Below are 21,207 nucleotides of genomic sequence, written 5' to 3' on the forward strand. Positions count from 1 at the left end.
ACTCTTCTGCCTTGTAAACAAGTGCTTGGGTGTGGGCAGAGGTGGGTAGCTCAACTAGGGGCATCATTTTTTCTTTTATGTTTTACTGCCTTACCTGGAGCAGATTTTATATTTTTTGGAAGCACGCACACATTATTAGGAGGAGCTAGGTCTTAGAACTCAAGCATCCTATGGCTATGGACCATGACATATTTCCTGGACAGGGGTACCAGCTTGCAGGGAGGGATGATGAGGACTTCCCTGCATTGCAACAAAGTGTTTTGTGGCTGTGGTTCTCCTGGTCCTGCCTTCTGTGCTCCAGAATCCTCCTAGCTCTAGCCCTCTAAGAGAAATGAACAAAGAAACTGTGGGATTCTCCCTCCTGCCTGAACTCTATTGGAGGCAGGTGTGGCGTTACGCAGCCCAGTGAGCTCCATCTCTCTCACCCTGCTTTCCTGTTATCCTTCAGGCTGTGCTTTTCACAGGCAGAGTTGCCCACCTGTCTCTGCATACATCCACGCAGCATGCAGCTGGGAAGCGATCTCACTGAGAGCTGCTGTTACTATTCATATAATTAATAACTGTGACCTTTCCATAAAAATGAGTATCTTTTTCAGTGAATTACAACATATAATGATGTTTGTAGGAAACAGACTGCTGGGTATCTCATGCTGAAGAACGCCTGAGCTTCCTATTTATGACTTTGTGAGATCAATAAATAACTCCATTACAAGCAAAATTGTAATGGCAAATGGCTTCAGCCTGTGGGACACCAGCTGAAACCCATAATGAAATCACAACAGCTCTGATGGTCCCATGGAGGCCCTTGGAGGACTGGTGGGAGTTTGGGCATGTCAGCAGCTCCCTGGAGAGAACCCAGTGGCCCGGAAGCAGCCCTGGTGGGTTGAAGGTGGGGAGAGGTCTGTGGGTACACTGAGGGTCCACAAGCCCTCTGGCACAGGGGCAAGGCTGGGAGTCACAGCACTGTGACCCTGTCTTCATCTCTTAGTGACAGAATCATTGCCACATCAACAGTTCTATGACCAGGGCTACAATGGCCTGACTCCATTTACACAAAAGAAGAGAGGGCGAATGCTTTCATAGTGTTCTAAAATGCCTTAAAATCCCTCCAGTCCACAGAAAAAAAGTGTTTCATACCTTCTCCTCTGGAAACCTTTTGGCTAATATTTGAGCAAGAAAGAAAACACAGCAGCTGTTAGCGTAATTTCCCCCTTGAGGCAGATTGTCCTCAGGTAAAACAAAACCCAATTAATGTACCATCAAGGTCAGGTAAATTAGACAACGCAGACCATCATAATGCAGAGCTTTCCTCCAGCGTCTGCCACCGGCTCCAAGTACCAGCCCAGCAGAAGCACCAGAGCAGTGGGGCCTGTCTGTGTGAGCGCTGGAGCTGGGGCTGCTCCACTGGCAGTGCTGCTGTGGGTATTGGGGACAGGCGGCTGCTGTCTGCCTTCTGCTTCCTGCTTCTGTCGTCGCAAACCAGATGTTGAGGAAAGATTTAAAAGTCAACTTAATTTGAAATTCAAAAATATAAAAAAAACTTGACCACAGGATTTTTTTTTTTGTGGCAGGGAGGGGACACATGAAGGGGAGAAATATTCTTTAATCCTCTGATTATAGTCCCTTTCTATTTTAGTTTTGACATTTATTTTTTAAAGCTGTGGTTATTTTTTCTTTTATTAAGCAGCCAGAGTCACTTCTCCCTCTCTCTGTCCCTTCAGTCCCCAGAAGGACTCCTCTGAGAACCAGACCTCACCCCAGACTTTTCCCTCACAGCTGGGAATGCTGCCATACATACATTCCTCTCCCTGTTGGTGCCTGAAGACTGCACAGAAGCTCCAAATGCAGCTGCACCAATTTACTGGGACATTGCATCGCACCTCATTCCCCAGCCTCACCAGGCCTAGATCACAAGGGATGCCATTGCATTTTTCAGCTAGAAATGTGAGTTCCATACACTGTAGGATTAACCCTTTGGCTAATCCAGTCTCACCTAAGGATGACTGTTTTACGTAAGCAGCCAATACATTTGATCAAGCCCAATCCACTTTGATCAGACCACAGAGAACACAGTGCATGGCAGGAGACCTGGCCAGTTCTCCTGAGAGCAATCAGTTCCTTGTTTAGGAAACCTTCAACATAAAGCTCCCTGTCATTCTGTGGTTGGATGGGCTGAGAGCTGCACCACCAGCAGTGTGATGGTGCCAGTGGAATTCAATGTCAGTGGATAAAAATCCTGCAGATTCAGGATCTGTATGCACATGTGCACAGAATTGTTGAATATTTTTATAAATTACCTGAAATTCTTAATTATTAAAATTTTAGAAGGAATACAGGCTGAAATTAAGAGTATAACTCCACATGACAACCCTGAAAACTGGCAGCTCACAGAACCAGTGCAAGGACAATCAACAGGGTGAACTTCACTGGGGCTGGGCGAAGATAATCTGGAATGAAACTCTAAGTGGGAGTCAAGAAACTGGAAGCCAGCATAGGAGAAGGGGCAGAGAAGATGATACACTTTATCGTGGCAAAACCAGGCACAAATCCCAGAACAGGTTTGCAACATCTTTGTTAACATCCCACAGGCACTTAGTGTGGTGAGACACCAATGGGACAATGAACTCATTAGGCCCAGTCCCACCTCAACCTGACATCCATGGAGCTGAGCAGGGTGGGTGCCGTAGATGCTGCAAGGCCCAGGGGGCTCAGGGACCTCACTGTTAGAGAAAGAGCTGTGGAAGGATAGAGGGTGGTAAGGGATGAGGCTGGAGCAATTTTTTGAGCTGTACTGCTTCAGGCTGGGAGGCTCTGCAGTGCCTGCAGCCTTCTTGCATCCTCTGGGGACAGGCCTGGACTCTGGGACCCAGGGACATTCCTGTCACAGCCCCAGCCTGCATCACAGGTGCTGTTACTGGAAATGTCTGGTGTTCCAGTTAACACACCCAGTGCACCTGATGGTGTCCAACTGGCACGACCTTGGCTGTTCCCAAAAGGAAGAGACACCAACAGGCTTCTCAGCGCTCAGGCACATGGGGTGCTCCTACCACAGGCTCCTTGTGCAACGTGACTGCAGAGAGACAAGCACTGAAGGGAAGGAACACCGCTCTGCAAATTAAAAGAGCTATTTACGCTCTGCAAGAGGAGCAGTGAAACACAGCATACTTGTAAGTAGGGATGCGGTAATTCAGTGAGAAATGCAGTTGGGAAGTCCCAGTAACAAAGGTCAACCAAACACTAGGAAAAATCATGCAGTCAGACAGGGAAGGATCCAGCTGTGCTGAGCACGGCTCATCGGTCCCAATTAGAGTGGTTTGTACTAACAAAGGGTGATCTCTAGCCCACAGAGCCTGTAATCTAATTTAAAATTCAGTGCAACAATGAAAATGAGGGAAAATAGGAGAGTAATGTAAAACATGATTAAGAGTTTGCTAAGCAAATGTAATCAGAGCACTTACAGAGACAAGTGGCTGAGTGTTCGGAGCAGGTGGGGAAAGTTCTCTTTCTGCACGAGGGCTCACATCCTCACCACCACTGCTGCAAATCCCCTGCTTGAGGGGTGCCGAACGGCTTGAGGGATGCCGTCCCCATGTGCCTGCATTTCTGCAGGAAGAGGATGCTCTTGGTGGGTTCTGTGGCACAGCCGCGGCTGGGGCTGGGCTCCAGGCACAGTGCAACGCACGGAGCAAGGCTCCAGCCTGTGCATCGGCCGTGGCACGCTGCTTTGCCTAGTCGCCGTGGGACTGTTCCAGCTCACCCCGGGTAACCGAATGACCCAAAAGTGAGGTGCTGACAACTTGAGGCGGCTCGGAGGAACCGTGGCAAAGCAATTCCTCCCCACACGTACATCACTACTTCCCAAGCAACTCGGTGAATGCCGCGGCTCCAGCTCCGCGCACGGCTGCAGACTCGTGGCACCCACGCGTATCCGCAGCTCGCAGCGGGGCAGAGCCGGCTCTGCAGCCATTCCTTGCCCCGTGGCTCGGCCTTACATCCCTCACACTCTGTAGGATGCCTAGCAGCGAGGCGGCCGGATGCCGTATCGCAGCAGCTCCCGGGGTGACAGAGCATTGCGAGCGGCGGAGCTTCGCAAGGAGCGGCGTTCCTCGACGCCTGCACAGTGACCTGCGGAAACGCCCTCGAAGTGCGGTAGAATGGCGCGCGCCGAAAGCCTTGCCTGCAGCCCCTCCAGCTTCTGGGAGGAAAACCCGACAGAGCTGTCGGCTCGGCCCGCGAAGGGCAGCAAGGGGCGCTCCTGCCGTGACCCTGCCGGGTTGCCGGGCCCGGGATGCCGCCGTGCCCCGTGCCGCGTCCCCTTCGGCAAGGAGAGAACTGCCGTGCCCCGGGGGACGCCGCGGGGGCCGCATCGCCCTCTCCGCGCCCGCCCCGGCAGCGTGGAGCCCTGGCCGGCTCCGGCCGCCCCCGCCCCCGCCGCCGCCAGCGCCGGCCCCAACTCCTCATTGGCCGCCGACGCCGGAGGGAGGATGACGGCCGGGCGGGAGCGGGCGCGGGGGTATAAAGCAGAGCGGGCTCCGCTCCTACCGTCCCCCACCTCGCCATGCCGCGCGGCTTTCTCGTAAAGCGCAGCCGGCGCCCCGGCGGCTCCTACCGGGCGCGCCCCCGGGAGCGGGACCCGCCGCCCGCCCCGCCGCCACCGCCGCCCGCCGCCTTCGAGGGCGGCCCCGCCGCTCGGCCGGGGGCGGAGGAGGAGGAGGAGGGCGAGGAGGAGGGGGGCGCCGCCGCCGCCCGCCCCGCGCCCGCCGCCGCGACGTGGACCGCTGGCGGCGGGGATGCCGGGGGCGCCGGGCTCGGTCATCCGGAGGGGCCGTGCGGCGGCTGGGGGCCGTGCGGCGCGGCGGGGCCGCGGGCGGCGTTCTTCGAGCGGTGCCTGAGCTCCCCCGCCTCCGCCGAGTCCTTCCCGCTGGCCGCCGCCTTCCCGCCGGTCGAGAAGCTGCCTCCGGCACCCCGCACGCCGCTGCCTGCGCCCCCGCCGCCGTCTGTCCCCGCGCTGAAGCGGCCGTCGCGGGCCAAGGCGCCCGCCAAGAGGGCGAAGGCCGCGCGGAAGCTGAGCTTCGCCGACGAGGTGACCACCTCGCCCGTGCTGGGGCTGCGCATCAAGGAGGAGGGCCCCGAGGGGCGGCCGGGCGTGGAGCCGCCGGGGGGCCGCACGCCGCTGGGCGAGTTCATCTGCCAGCTGTGCAAGGAGCGCTACGCCGACCCGCTGGCGCTGGCCCAGCACCGCTGCTCCCGCATCGTGCGCGTCGAGTACCGCTGCCCCGAGTGCCACAAGATCTTCAGCTGCCCCGCTAACCTGGCCTCGCACCGCCGCTGGCACAAGCCGCGGCCCGGCCCCAGCGCCGAGGGCCCCGCCGCCGCCCCGCCGGGCAAGGAGAACAGCCCCGAGCGGCGGCCCCGCGCCGCCCCGCAGCCCGCGCCGCCCGCGCCGCCCCGTCAGCACCTCGCCGTCGCGGACAGCGGCGCCGCGGCCCCCGGCGCGGAGGCGTTCTCGTGCCCGTGCTGCCAGAAGCGGTTCCGGCGGCAGGCCTACCTCCGCAAGCACCTGGGCACGCACGGCACCCCGCGGCCCGTCCCCCTCGGGCCGCCCGAGCGCGGGCAGCTCTCCTTCGGCTGCCACCTGTGCGGCGCCCGCTTCCCCTCGGCGGACATCAGGGACAAGCACCGGCTGTGGCACGCCGTGCGGGACGAGCTGCTGCTGCAGCCTCCGCCGCCCGGGCGACCCGAGGGCGGCGGGGCGGCGGGCGGCGAGCGGCAGGGCTTCCCCTGCAAGCAGTGCCCCGCCACCTTCTTCAGCGCGCCTGGGTTGGCGCGGCACGCCAGCAAGTGCCACCCGGCGGAAGGCAGGCAGGTCCTGCTGCTTCAGGTGCCCGTCCGCCCGGGCTGCTAGCCCGCCGAGTGCCCCGAGCCCGGGCCGGGCCCGGCCGCGCTGTAATTCCTATGGAACGTCGCGGTCCGTGTCCGCGCGGCCGCGAGGCGGAGGGGCCGCAGCCCCGGGCGGGGCGGGAGCGCGGCTGTACAGACGGTACTTAAAGAGAGGAATTATTTTTTTTTTCGTGAGAAAGGAGCCCGACCTAGTGACCTTGTTGCAATAGCCTTAGGCCCCGAGCTTCACCACTGAAGTTATTGTGAAGTGTTTCGTTCGCTGTATTATGTACCAAATAGTCAGGAAGGTGAATGTTCCCGTTCAGTCGGTGTCCGGTCACATAATAGCTAGAAAATCGTATGGGAACTTATTCGTGCTGTCCGCTTGCTAAGACGCGAGGCGTTGCTCTCCGTGCTAAGTACGCATCTCCCGCTCCTTCCGTGCGTCCGCGCTGCGGCACAGTGCGCGCCGCTCCGGGGCTGCCACGGGTCCCGCGCTGCTGCCAGCCGGTGACCCGCAGCCGGGCCGCGCCGCTGCTGCTGTAGTGCGGCGAGCCCCGTGCTTTGCGGCGCCCTGCCCAGCGCTCCGACGCGGCGCGGCCTTTCCCGCCCGCTGCCGGCGTCCCGGGCTGTATTTCTTCGTTCGGTTGGTTATTTATTTATTTATTTATTTATTTATTTTCACGCGGTGCTGCTTGTTTCCAAATGTGATCGCGGATGAGGCCAAAAGTAAGGACGAGCAAATTCAATAAATGTTCTAAAACAAAGCGAACGCCTTGCTTGAATTCCGGGGGGAGAAGCAGGTTGTTCAGTCAGCGCTGAAGAACCAAACCGATCCCAGGCAGCCTTCGCTACAGCGCTGGGAAAGGAGCACGCAGAGTATTTCCATCTTTTCATTAAAAGCGATGAATTTTGTTGCACACAACAGGGTGCTCGCATGTATCATGCCCAAGGGCTGAGAGCAAGTGATAATGCTTCATTTTGTGTTTGGGTTCCAGGATCTGGAAATCAGAAAGCATCCAGCAGCCCATTAGGCTGCTCTGTGCTGCCCGCTGAGGCCCCACCTGCAGCCCGCTGTGCCCTGCAAAGAAGCAATGGGCATTGTTGTAACAGTGCGTCTACGAGACTCTTGGTGGTAACTGAGGTTCAGCTAGAAGTGCCTGTTCTTCTCACTGATCTCAGTGTCACTGTGCGTTTTTAAACTATCATCCTCTTTCTCTGCTTGCATGAGCAAAGGGAAAAGGGCTACGGACCCTGCGGACCCAACGATTGCTGGCTGTTCCTACAGTCGGCAGCAGCACTGAGCTGCACTTTGTGCTGCCGGGCGCCTTGTTCCCCACATCTGGGGATGGGGATCCCACACGTTCCTATGGTGGATGGGGAAGTGCCCCCAGAGCTGGCTCACAGCCTGAGCTTCGGTAGGAGCGGAAGCCCCATATCCCTGGCAGCCGCCCTGTGCGCAGTTTGCTGACCTTTTACAAACTGGAGCAGAAATCTAGCAGCTGAGGTGAATGACTAATACACAAAAGGTGGTAAGAATAATTTTATTGTATTATTAAATAGCATGTCTTCTCTTCAACCATTACAAATTTGTAGATACTACATGAATGACAATACATAATTTATATTTTTACTGTTGCCCATATGATATATTTACACATGCAGTTAGTACCGATGCCATGCTACATCTTGTTAACAGCATTCTGTTGTTCGCCAGCCCCAAAATGTGAGCATCTCATCTCCGGTAGGAAAATATCTCTGGATGGGTGGAATGCGTGTACGGAGCTGCTCTTGGGGCTTGAATCAGCGGCACTGCAAGTCCAATCCTGCAGTGTGTTCCCTTTGCTTCCGCAGCACACAGCATCAGAGCAATGAGTTTATATCAGGAAAGTGCTTTTTTGTTGTTGGTTTTTAAGGAGCGATGACACACATATAGCCCAGCAGTCTGGTGAGAAAGGCTAAAACTCATGGAACTCAGTGGCATTGACTACTGATACCACTTTGAAAAGCAAACGTTATAAAAATATTTGGAAGCCAAGCAGAAGGAGAACTTCAGCACAGTGATTTTTATCTTTTCTGGCATAGATGATGGCACCACCTGCGCTGCTACGACATGACACACTGCTCTGTGAGGAAGGAGCTGCTGCTGCGTGCAAGTTACTCTGTTTGGGCTCTGTAATGCCTGAAAGACTGTTGGAGTATTTCATTCTTAACATAAATAATCTGCACACAGGCTGTGCATTAGCACTGTGACATCTGACAGAAACTTTACAAATGCAACTCCAATTTAAAACTGTACGTTCATTTTTCAAATTGTACATATTTCTTTCTTTGTTTCAGAGGAAACTGCAATGGGGCACAATAAATATGGTGTAACCAAATGGCAGTCTCCAATTCTCATGTCACTCAGATCAACCAGAGCTAAAAAGGACTTCTGGGGAGGTGTCCTCATCACAGAGCACAGTAACAGGTACAGAGGGCAGGCTACACTAAATAAAAAAAAAGGGAAAAAATTGTAATTAAAAAAAGGGGGAGGAAAAAAAAAAAAGAGCCTGGAGTTTGAGTAAAAAAAAAACAAAAAACAAAACAAAACAAAAAAACAACCAAACAACAACAAAGAAAAACCCTTAAAAAAAAAAAAAAAAGATGCTAAAATACGAAAGTAAAATTCCAGTGTCGCTGTTTAAAACAAGCACACAGATGGGTAGGCAGGGACCGGGTGCTGTCCTCCAGCTGCAGGCTGTGGGTGCTGTCAGGAAGCTGCGGGCACCCCGCCCTCAGGACTTGTTGGCTGAGCCCGAGGAGCGCCGCAGCTTCATGGACATGCGGCTCTTGCTAGTCCGAGGAGACATGGGTGAGGCTAAGTCTGTTCCATCCGCCTGCGCTGCTGCTGCTGCTGCTGGAGGCTCTCCCGGCTGAGTCTCTGGGCAGGAGCCTGCAGAGGACAGCAAGAACCGAGGCTGTCAGTGCTGCCTCCATGCCGCAGTGTGGGCATCTGTACACAAGGGCAGACAGGAGCCCCGTGCTGCCAGCAACCCAGCATGTGCACCAGCCCCTCACCAGCTGCGGGTGGCTGCAGTGACTGCTGCAGCACCAGCTCTAGAGAAAGGGTGGTGCCAGGGGCCACTGGGCTGCAAGGCCACGTTAACTGTTGCCCTCAGCCACTGACGTAGCACTGAGGTGGGCACTGTAACTCTGCTATGCAGTGGGACTGACCCCTCTCTAGCTGCCTGCAGGGATGGAGAGGGATTATGTAGGCCATCGCCCCACAGAGTTCAGTCTTTATGACAGCATGGAAAATTAGAGCCCATCGCGTGCCAAGGGAGCTCTAGGGACGCAACTGAAAAGGTGGAGTGAGCTGGGAGAGCAGAACACCTCTTCCCACCTGAACTTCAATCAGTGCTCCAAATTCCTGCAGGGCCCACAAGGCAAAGCTTGAACAGATCATATGAGCTGGATGCACTTCGCATCCCACGTTCTTTGTAAAAGGAACAAGATGAATTTGAGATAATGGTGCAGAGCTCATCCTCACACCCAAAGCTGCTCTGCAGCGACGTCCCCACAGAAGCCCCTCTCATGCAGCTCTGCCTGCTTCTGCCAATAGGTATTATGGGAAAGAGGCAGCGCAACACGGCAGCTACGTTCTGCCTCATGGGTACAGAATTGGGACCCTGCAAACTCACATGCACAAAACTAAACTGATTTGATCAGCCATCTGCAGAGACCAACAGCTGCCTGGCCCCAGTCCCCCCCACTGGCGCTGACCACTTCTGAGCTGTGTAAACTGCAGACAGCAGCTCAGTACTACAGAAGTCAATGGAAAACCTCTGCCGGCTTTGGTAAGCCAGAAAGAACATCGCCTGCTATTCTGTCTGCATCACGGTAATGCTTTTAAAATAATAATAATGCAATAATCAGAACTGAAGAGACTTCTCTCTCAGTTAACATTTCACATATAATGGGTTCAAAAAACCCCCGCTAAAAACAGAACTTTTCTTTTCTTTGGAAAGACTCCTGTCAAATAAAATCATGGCAAAAAATTCAGATAGGAAGTCTGAGAGTACAGTTAAAGCACTGCCATAAGCCTGAAGGGTTGGGTGCCTAGAGTCCTCCTGGCCTGGCCACTACCTGCCCGTTCCTCCAAGGCCCCACACTCTCTTTCTCCAGTTTACACCAGCCTCTGAGGTGACGGGGAGGAAAAAGGGCTGCTATTTGTTCCCCAGCTGGGGACAGCAATTCTCTTCATGAGCTGGAGACCTCATTGCCAAACAATCTGGAAAAGCACGATAATGCCTGACTTACTGCGCCTCATAAAAAAAGGCAGGCAGGGAAACATGCACTCTCATTTTCTGAAATTCTATCTTGTTCTAATTTTACAAGGAATTAAAGCATTTCAAACGGTGGAAGTTAGAGAACAGAAAATAACCATTGTTGTTTTGCACAGCATACCATTCACAGCTAGCGTGAAAGACCTTCCGTTTCAAGCCTTTGCCCTTTACCTTGATGTGGCCAATGCTTTCTAGTGGAGGTTTTGGAAGGAGAAGAAATATCACAGCATTTCTTTCTTTGTTGAGAATGAAGAAGTGATGAGGAAGGAGAAGTGGAAAGAAGTGAGGAAGGGGGAGGAGAAAAGATAAAAGATAACAGGTGTGAGACATGAGACACGAACCGCAGAGATTGAAGGGTATTAACAGATGAGTACAGAAAACAGAATTTCGAATTTCATTATGTAATTGCTGCTCATGCTACAGGTTAAAGAGAGTGATGAGTTAGTTATGTGCAATGAAGCAACAGCTCACAAATCCGGTGTCATACTTACCAACTAAGCATTACAAGAAAAAAGGAAGGGAGAGAGAAAGAAAAGAATTCTATGACATTATCCAGATCCAGCAACCTTGTTTATAGCAACAGATACATCCTAAGCATAGTCTGCAACGTTTTCTCAAAGTCTGTGAAAACAGTTAAATACTCACACACAGACACACAACCTAGAAGGAAAAACAAATGGCAATCTGACATATGGCTTCTGCTCCCCAGCTGTCCCATCTTTTAAGTATGCTATAATTACAGCCAATCTCCACATGAGACTGAAATCACGTCAAGAAGAAAAAACACTGGATTTGAGCTAGTCAAGTTAAGGAGTAAAACCATACTTCAAAATTTTATCAAGGGCTGGATAAGGAAAGCCTTAAAACTCCAAGTATTTCAATCAGGGTATTATTGATATTATTCTTGTAATATCTTAAAATTTTGATCATAATTTCTGCAAACAGACATTAGAAATCACAGAATTCACATATAGTCCAATTTTAAGAAACTGACTTAGAGTTGCTAAAGAACAGAAGTCATGTGAAGTGATTTTCACATCTGAACATACCACAACAGAAGAGTGAAGAATAATGGCACTTAAAATATATTTGAAGTCTCACAGGAATCAACAGACTGATTACTCATTTTCTTTGGATTTTAGATATGAATATATATCTATAGGTGCACACATACACACACACACACACACACACACAAAGTGTGGTTATATAAATTCTCAAGTTTTAAAACCTTCAGTTTGAAGTTTTATATCTTTGTGCAATTAAATATTTAGTTATCCAAACTATAAAAATAGGATTAAACAAGAAGGCCTTTTTCTCAATTGACCTGTAATAAGAAAATTCAATTAAAATAAACAAAACAGATGAATTAACTTTTTTAAGAGTTTGAAAAATGTTTAAAAGTCATTCATTTTTTTTAGTCTCTTAAGCTTGACAACTGACCAAACTGGCATGGAGCATTTTATCAGCTTGATACCAGTTCGATAGCGTGGGATCACAGCGTGAAGCTGTTTCAGTTGTTTGTGAACATGGAAGCTATTCAGGGGAGTTGAAAGGAGACATTTTCCCAATACACCTACAATTTTTAGGATCCTCTAAAGACAGTAGGATTTTTATTTGTCTCAGAATGGAGCTATTTAAACATTAAAAGGAATCCTAACTACAGACTGACTTAGAAAGGATACGGATACACCATAGCACACCCATTTACATAGAACATCTCACTCAACAGTTCTGACTTGCAGAGGTGAAAAATTTAGACCACGAGTGCAGTGGGGTGCTGATCCGTTGCCTGTTGAGCTTTCTGGCTTTATCACATCAGTTGTGTGATTAGTGTTTTTCTGAGCGTCATTTCTGTGAACAGCTACCCAGGGAAATACCATTTGTTTATGTTGGTAAATTCTGATTTTAAGATACTCCAAGCCCTGCCTTTCCTGACCTCCAGGGAAGAGAAAAATCACTTGAATAGTTTGTGCTCTCTGCCACTCTCACAAACACCAGCCCAAAGCTGGCCAGGCTATCAGTTACACTCAGGTGAGCCTTGCTAGGGCCAAAGCATTATATCTATCAACAGTTTGCAGAAAAGATGAAAAGAAGCAAGAAGCAGGTACAGAGAGGATGACTGCAAAAGCAGCTGCCAAGCAAGATGAGAGGCAGAGGAAGAGATGTGAGTGGCCTGGAAACCTGGAGGGCTGAAGCTAAGTAGGAGACAAAAAGTTGGAGCCAGACACGAGAAAGATGCACAACCAAAAGGGGTTTATGGAACATGAGTGGAAGAGCTTATGTCCAGCAAAGAATACTCTTCAGAACCTGTCTGGAAAGCTGACTACTGGAGAAACCTATTCTGCATCAGCAAATACCTTGAACATCCACTCTTTCCATTGGTAGAGGTTCAGGCAGAGATAAGACAGCGCTCTGTTACCACAAATCACTGCACTGCCCCAGTTCTCAGAAACTGGTGGTGGATCTTAAGGTTACAGTTTTGCTTATGAATCATGATGGCTATTAATCAGTGTTACAGTTTCTCTTTTGTCCTACGCCTTAAGCAAAAACAAGAATGGAAAAAACCTACACATTACATGTAGTTACAAAACAATTGATCTATAAAGTCAAATGTTCAAAAGCTAGGAAATACCAGAATTAGAATTGTACATGCTGTTTTAATTTCATCCCTTGGTACATATATGTATTTTTTTAATTGGACAACCATATTACATTTTTTTCAGTAAACGCCAGTAAACGTATGAAGTTGATTTGTTTGGGACTCCAGCAGTCAGAGAATCACAGAATCATCTGAGTTGGAAGGGACCTTTAAAGGTCATCTAGTCCAACTCCCCTGCAGTGAACAGGGACATCTAAGCTAGATCAGGTTGCTGTAGTCTACACTGAATTTACTGCTTCAAAGTGCTGAGGATTGTCAGCTTACTATGACCAAAGTGGTCAATAGCTATTCAGAAACATTTAATGTTTCAGTTTCAGTTGTCCAATGTGGAATTTTTGGAAAATTTTATTAAGTTCTGTTGTTTTGCTCTGACTTGGAAGTACAAAAAATTCATAATAAGACTGGACTGGAGAAGAATAATGAGAAACTCTTCACAGCCTTACTAGACAAACAGCTTTCATAAAACACTCTTGCTTTTAAGAGTGTTTTCAATCACAGACTCCAACCATCATCAAGAGCAGTGGTTAGACCAATGCGGTGAGAAAAGCACCACCATCATCTGTGAAGGGCTAAGACAGGATAAAAAAGATTATGAAATTCTTCATTCAAAGGTACCCAGCAAACAAGCAGCAGGGATGATGATACAAGCTCTAGAACGTGAGATCTTCTTGTACAAGGCTGAAGAACCACTGACTCCACATTCCTCCACTTCTCTACATGTAAGTCAGCATAACTGTACTGAGCTCTGACTTGAAAACACAGGAATGATTAATAAGAGCAAAAGGTCTTCTGCTGGCATCACAAGTAAGGCACTATAGCAGAGAGGTTCCCTTTCTATGAGGTTTACTATACTGCAGTCCGATTTATGGTAGCAGAGAGAGTTAAAAAAAGTACCACAAAGAAGAACCAAAAGTAAATCATCAATACAATTTAAAACTCAGAATCTTAGCATCATGAGGTCAATAAGCCCTTCAATATCATTGAGCTTGTTACTGACAGTTTCCTTGGACTACTCTGGTGTCACAGAAATTGGGTTTACTCAATAGCTGTATAGTAGGAAATCTTAGTTTGCAGTTACTCTTTCTTTAGAGACAGCAAAAAGTAAAAAATGGAGTAGCAAATGAATTACATTCTGTGACTAAATAGAGGTAACTCTCAATTAAAAAAAAAAAAAAAAAGCATACATACATTACACCAGTCAAATTCCTAAGCATGGGGAGGGGGATTTTGCAGATATTTTGACAGGATAACTTACATATCTAGACAAAACAGCAGCTGCCAAAACAACATTGTATCAATGAGCAACCACTTTAAGGAAGGAAACAGTTTTTGTTGATGATTGAAGCTTTCATAAACAGAAAAAGTACACTGTCACTGAACAGCATGTTCTCTATTGGCCAGTTGTCATAGATTAATTGAAAAACATGGCATGCTGAAAGTGGCTGATAGGATCACAACAAAATTTACAGTGCCTGGTGGTGGGCTTTTGTAGCTTCACTGCTTCCTTATATCTGTCCCAGAGTAAGGAATTATATGTATGTAGTATTATTTATAAAAATTGAAGATATTCAACAACTATAAGCTTTGAAATCATGATCCAAGTAAACATTCAAGTCTGTGATGTCTAACATATGGAAATATTTTCTGGTTATTTCTGGTCTTTCTTCATAAAAAGCAGACAAAATATTTTTAATTTTGAAAAATAACTGCAACATAATTTTAGAAACTGGTCAGAAATTTTCAGGTGCTGTGAAAACATCTGGCAGGTAGCCTGCAAAGTTTTGAGTCATTCTGGGTGCAATGAATGTGTGCAGATGCCCAGGCAGGACTCCAGTGCCACTCCTTTGTGCAGTCCTGGAACAAGTCAGACCTCCACACTCATCTTTCAAGAGTTGCCAGATCCATGGAAAGTAGAAACCTGGTGGAATCTTTCTTAGGACCATGGTCCTTCAAAATTGAGGGTCATCTGCATTTACCCTACTCACAGGTATATCTTCATTAGAACTGGAAACTGGTGGTTTCCAGATGAATCAAGCTTGGGAGATGACTGCCACTATATGGCACAAAGTCCAGGAGAACATCTCCCTTAGGACAAGGCATCACATTTTGTGGAGTGTAAACATGCGCATTCACTCTGATGTGAAATGCATCACAGATTCCTATTAATGAGATTTCTGCAGAAAAACGTTACATGGGAGAGAAAGCTTAAGACAAAAATCAATTTTTTTTTTCAGAATTCAGAAGTTAGAGTAAGCAAGTATGACTCAGACAATTTTTAAGGGAACACAGGAATTGCCATGTGGAGCAATGCCCTGTATTAGTTTGGTGCAATGGGGAGAAGTAGCTTTGCTTCTCCCTGAAAGAATAAGCTAGATGAAGAACACAGAACCACTTAGCCTGAAATGAGATTTCTAAAAGTGAACAGGCAGAACTGATACAAGCACACTAGACTATGCACTATGAGTGTCTGATGCTGAATACATACTGAGTGCAATAGGTAGGAAAAGTGGCAAGGATTGGTGTGTCTGGTCATTGTTTTTAAAGTTTCCAGTTACAGATTCTTCCTATTCAAATGCTGTCATACATTAAATTATGTTACTATCTTTGAACTAATTTAATTAGTTTTAAATTACTGCCTTTTAATTTAGTTTCCCCTTGGTTTTGATTATTTACACTGGGATAGCTCTGCCACTTACACTCCGAAACTAACTTCTAGTCATGGTTTATACTTACACACAAAAGAATCTCTCTGTTTTAACATCTCTCAGTCTGCAGACCTCGTCAGAATGCTTTTGTAATTCTGAAACTTATTTCTGCATATTTTATCAATTAAGAAACAAATTTTGAGATAATAACTTACCAAATTAATTAATTCTTACAAAATGCATTTTATTTAGATTTACAGCTTTTCCACAATAGCACTTTGATTTATTTGAGAATTTCAAGTGTTACACATTCTTCTTCTCCTTCTTTCCTATGTTATCACTGCAGAATGCCTTACAACATCAATGAAAGACAGTACAGGGTACAAAACACACCACTGCCATTCAGTACTACTTGTTCATGCTGAGAAACGAAGGTCAATACAATAAAGTGTTACTCATTCAACAACTGTCTCTACCATTAGTTACCTTAATCCCAGAACCAGTGTTAGTGCTTCATGCAGACCTGAGGTTAGTAAAAGACTAAAACTTTAAGAAGATGTAGTGGTCATTTCTCAATCAGTGTGAAATTCTTTTTAGTGTGAACAAGGGCAACAAGGAAAGTTTGCATACAATCTGGTTACAAGCTTAGTGCTCTAGTAAAAGTAATAGGAACAAAGGGTTTTTTGGACACTTTGTCTTACCTTCAGATAAACAGAACTGATATTTAATGATCTAAAAAGAGGGGAAATAAAATAAATGAAATAATCATAAGGAGTTCAGGAAATTTCAGAACAGGAAGGCCTTGAGTTACTCATTCTCTTAGCAATTTTCTTATTAGTAACTGAAAATGCAGTATCCTCTTAGAGAACAGTGGAAAGCAAAAATGACCTTAAGAAAACTCTGCAACTAACAACCTGGAAACAGATGACTGCAAGGCTCTCAGGTTTCTAGTTTTAAACTTTTCATTCTAAAAATGTAAAGAGTTTAAAACTTTTTTACAGGGAAGGCATACTGACATTAAAGAAGCCTACACTAGCCTAAACCAGCCTACATGAATCAGTACTGACAAGCCATGGAAATTTTACATGGGGGAATGCAATAAAATACATTGTGAAAATACACTTGCTACATTAAAGGAGCTTGCCAAGTCTTACTGTCTGGCATTGGCTCATGATGCCAGACAAAAGAAAAAGGGCTAAAGGTAACTTTGAAGAAGTTCTTTAATAGATGTATATAGACTTTCACATTAATGGAAACCATTAATAATATGAAAAGATTTGAATTTTCATTCTTTATAAGTAAGGATACTGCATTTGATGTAAGACTGTGTAAGAACAGTTCTTCACTGTTCTTCTTACCTGCATCTGAGGGAAAATGGTGGTAAGGTGCTGGACAGAAAACCTGAGCAGCAAAATCCTCAAAAGTTGTAGGTTCTAGGTGATGCTGAACAATTGTTTGCAGGTATCGTGCTCTCTCCTCATAGCTGGTTTAGCTGAGAATTAAGGAGCAATTTATATCACGTACTGTAATTGCTAAATAACAGTGCCCAGTAATTCAGAGCTCTTAATGTTAAATATGTATTTCAATGACGGCACACATTTATTTTTAATTCCTTACATAACTTAAGATAACAAAAGATTACCTGAAGCACTGTAATAATAGAAACTGTATGACAAATACAATCAATGTGAGCCTTATTGTTACATCATTCCCTTTTCAAGCTTCATATCACACTTTCCGAAAATCTTTTCAAACTACAGCTGTTTAAATGTTATCTCTAAACAAAATACTTCGGCTACCCTGGTTAAAATTAAATTTAAACACCTACATTTTTAAGAATATAGCATGAAAAGTAACATGAGCATTAACAAAATAATTCATTTTGCACTTTGCAATGACAAACTCTTTCCATAATCCCTAAACACACATGCAGCTAAGATAAGTACAGAGTTTAATTTGGGTACTGGGAAAAAAACCCTAATTGATTATGCTGAAAAACATGCAAAAGTATTTGTAGAGTATCTGAGAGACCCCTAAATACCAGCTAACGGGGAGCTGGCAGGGCACTGACAGCAAAATACTGTTCTTCTTCCTTTTCACCTTGTTCTCCCTTTCTGATATTATTGACAAGAGAGCAGTGTCTTCAAGTGTTGCTGCTTTTGAAGAACCCTCTCCAGGCTGCTTGTTCCAGCAGGCCTGATTGTGCTGTTAGCACAGAGAGAGCGAGAAAAAGAGAGAATATTTCTGCTGTTCACGAAAGCAACTATGGAAATGGCTGTCAAAATGTAGAGCAGCAGGCAGCAACATACAATTATCAAGAAAAACTACCATGCTGACTTCACGTCATATAGTTCCTGAACTGAGAAATCAGTTAACCTTTTCTCTGACAACTTTCAAAGTCCTCCAGCTGGACTCAACGTGCTGAATGACAGAGACTTTCCCAAGTTATCTCACATAAACACAACATGACCAAAATTTTTTCCTGACATTTATGATTGTGCATGTCTTGTTTTTGTAATTTATCTGTTGATAGTAAGATTGTGTTCGCCTCATACATACATATATATTGTCTCCATTACCCCTTCCAAAAAAAAAAAAAAACAACAACCAAAACCAAACCAACCAAGCAAAAAATATGCACAATAAAATCCAAATCAGCATTCAGTGGAGGAATGTACTCAGAATCAGTTCTCAAAGGTTCTGAGGTCTGACTTCTGGTTTGCTGCTCTTTTGGAGCAGGAGAGGGAGTGAGGAAACTTCCCTTTTGACTCAATTTCATCTGTGAAATGGGGATAATATTAATCTCTGTATCTTGCACATATATTTTAGTAAATTAAACAAGAGAATTGCATTAGAAGTGACTACAGTTTTTATTAACAAGTGCTAACATTTTAAATAATCGTTTTCAGTTATTTATAATAAATATTCTCAGCTCTATATTACAGCTGGAAACAATACCCTTCATCTTAGCTATGAAAACTAGAGTTCAACTATTACAGAACTTTTCTTCTGTACAGTATTTACTATATATTTTGCAGTGCATCTAATCATAGGAATGCAGAGACTGTATTATCTGAAAACAACTTTCTACTGAATATGATCACCTTAGTGGTGTTTCCTTAGATCACAACTTGGTTATGCAGTGAAACTGCAAAACAATTTTACCTTTAAAATCTGTGCTCCAATTTTTGTCTTTTGGATCCAGAGAGAGCTGAAACCCAGCAGAATTCTCTATCTGGAGAAGCTATGATAGAAGCACTGGGACAAGAGAAAATACAAAAATCTCCTATTGTAAAGAGTTAGGTTGGGGGATAAACATAGCGTTGAGCCTTAAGAGAGAAGAGTAATATAGAACATTTTTAAAGAGGCTATGTATAAGTGGTAGAGGATGAAACTGATGGTTGAAGTCTAAATAATACTACGTATCTCACAACTTGTTGAAAAGCACTTTTTTTCATTGGGGGAGATTCACAGCTGCTGAATTTTCTGCAGTTAATAGAGTCCTTTGATTCACAGCAGTGCCCCTTGCACAAAATATACTGGCCTTTGTGTATTACCAGAAACTAATTTTCTATTTGGCTGAAAAGGGAAAAATGGGGTTATTGCTTCTCCCTCCTACAGAGCTTTTCATTATGCCTGATGCACTCAACTTCTAAGCTCTTCTGAGAAAAAAAAAATAACTGAAGAGGCAAGAGGTAGAAAAATGAGCTTGTTAGCACATTAGAAGTGAAGTATCTTGGTGGGCCCTAGAAATTCCCAGTGGTGTGTTAACTTATCACTCTATGCATGCTGGCACTGATAGTCTCCCAATTGATCACTCTCTTTTCGCACCAAAGGTGCTGCCAGGAAGCAAAGGCTGAAGGCCCACAGAACAGGCTGCTATCAAAACAAGCTGTTTTTAAAAGTCTGCTTGAATGGGTAAAATGTTTCATGGTAAAGTAGGGTGGAGACACCTACCTCCTTTTCAAATGCTCTACTTTTAGAGGTCTCTGAAGAAAATCTTTCAGGTTATCCTATTATATCCAAAGCTTACACACAAATAAGGCAGAAATGAAGGAAAGTTACCACTTTGAATGCAGAAGGACTTTCTCATTCTCCAGTCTATGTACCCATCTCCTAACCAAATAAAGAAGTCTTGACACAGATGCTGACTGAGGAGGATAATGACGTTTTTGTTACTCAGTGGAAAGGACATGCTTATATCAGTTCTAGAAGACTAATTCAAATGCACACTTAGCACACTCAGAGAAAGGTAATTCAGCTGGCCTGGTTGCCTCTCATCTTAGCAATCCTCAAAACTATCTGCACTGTGTCAAAAACAGAACTCTGCAAAAAAAATACCCACAAATCTGATGTGTAAGTCAAGTCCAAAACTTGCACTAAGAAGATACAATCTCCTCAGAACAGCTCTTCTGTGTTAGAAAATGAGTAGCTGAGGTTTGGACACTTACAACTACTTGCACGTACTTCAAAAATATTCCAGTATTTTAAAACTTCATTTTTATGCATTTCTGACTGAGATAATCCAGCTCTACACTTCATTTAAATGCTACTTATCTGCAAGTATCCAATCCCATGGAGGTTAATTTTTGCATTACTTCTATTAGGCTAGACATTTATTTCTTTAAAATGCTGCTCTCTAGGGAAGAGTTATTAGCACCTATAAATTGAGCGGCACACACAAACTCATTGGCTAGTAATAACAGTGGAAATGCAGGCTACATTCTTACTGTGAGTGGATGTTGCCACTAGCATCCCAATTAAGACAGAACGGGAAGGACACACAGACAAAACCAGCAGAGAAATAATCAGTTTGTCACTAAAAAAGAAAGTTTGTGACTAAACACTTTCTGCTTCTGAGAAGATGCTAACTGACAAAAAAGAGAATGGATAGAAGTGCAAGATATGCATTAACTGTACAGACACTCACTCAAATCTGTCAGCTAAAAACTGGCAGAAACATAACACAAAAAGCACAATAAAACATCCAAAGATCTGATGAAATTATTTCATTATGTTTTTTCAGAAGTTGTAGCCGTGCAATATACAATCAATATAACAACAACAAACAAGCCAGAAATTGCGCCTCTACAGGTCATTCAAGTTGTGGTCACTGCAACTAACATTTCATTTGCATTACAACTGATGTGAATTTTTGTATACTCAGAACAGCAGAGTCCACTTTCGGGGCATCCCGCTTCGAATCATAATCCGGTCTGGGTTGAAAAGGACCTCAATGATGATCTAGTTTCAACCTCCCTGCTATGTGCAGGGCTGCCAACCACTAGACCAGGCTGCCCAGAGCCACAGGGCATTGACGGGCATTCTCTTTGGATATCATTTTCAATCTGCCATTTCCTTGCAGTAGTCATTAACTACTTGATCAATTTGATTAAAACTGCTAAGAAGACATCTTTGAAGGCTTATAATCTGTTGGCATTCAGGTCACACAGCCATTCATACTTCTCACTACTGTTTCACACATCCTTATATTTTGCATCCTCCTTCATTTTTTGTCATTTTTAGACTTAACTGTTAAACTTTGAGGACACAAACAGCACTTGTCTAGTCTGCACATCTCAGTATAATGAGATTGTGGTCTATGGTCATGTTTATACACTATCTATGGTTACACATATGACATGATAATACAAGTAAAATATTTTTCTTGCGTGCATCTTCATGCACCATC

At 45.7% G+C, this 21,207-nt stretch overlaps 2 protein-coding genes across 15 annotated transcripts in view; one reads left to right on the forward strand and one right to left on the reverse strand.

The window, feature by feature from the left end:
* The first annotated feature begins 4,558 nt into the window (after positions 1-4,558).
* Positions 4,559-6,787, forward strand: INSM2 (INSM transcriptional repressor 2). The gene is made up of 2 exons (XM_048949480.1): positions 4,559-4,699; positions 4,823-6,787. The coding sequence occupies exons 1-2, from the start codon at positions 4,559-4,561 to the stop codon at positions 5,903-5,905; spliced, it is 1,224 nt and encodes a 407-aa protein (XP_048805437.1). The 3' UTR covers positions 5,906-6,787.
* A 623-nt stretch (positions 6,788-7,410) lies between these two features.
* The window catches only part of RALGAPA1 (Ral GTPase activating protein catalytic subunit alpha 1), a 114,735-nt gene continuing 100,938 nt past the window's right edge, over positions 7,411-21,207 (reverse strand). For 7 of the 14 annotated variants that reach the window (XM_048950135.1, XM_048950138.1, XM_048950139.1 and 4 more), the window contains 3 exons: positions 16,874-16,998; positions 10,330-10,444; positions 7,411-8,815 (listed from right to left, as the gene is read on the reverse strand). In XM_048950135.1, the coding sequence (XP_048806092.1) occupies positions 8,716-8,815; positions 10,330-10,444; positions 16,874-16,998 (340 nt within the window). In that variant the 3' untranslated portion in view covers positions 7,411-8,715. Of the gene's footprint in view, positions 8,816-10,329; positions 10,445-12,770; positions 16,248-16,873; positions 16,999-21,207 lie in introns of those variants that run through there. The other 7 variants (XM_048950136.1, XM_048950147.1, XM_048950149.1 and 4 more) reach the window with 5 other exon arrangements.

Source organism: Lagopus muta, chromosome 6 (assembly GCF_023343835.1).
Source record: "Lagopus muta isolate bLagMut1 chromosome 6, bLagMut1 primary, whole genome shotgun sequence".
In the NCBI taxonomy this organism is placed as follows: domain Eukaryota; kingdom Metazoa; phylum Chordata; class Aves; order Galliformes; family Phasianidae; genus Lagopus; species Lagopus muta.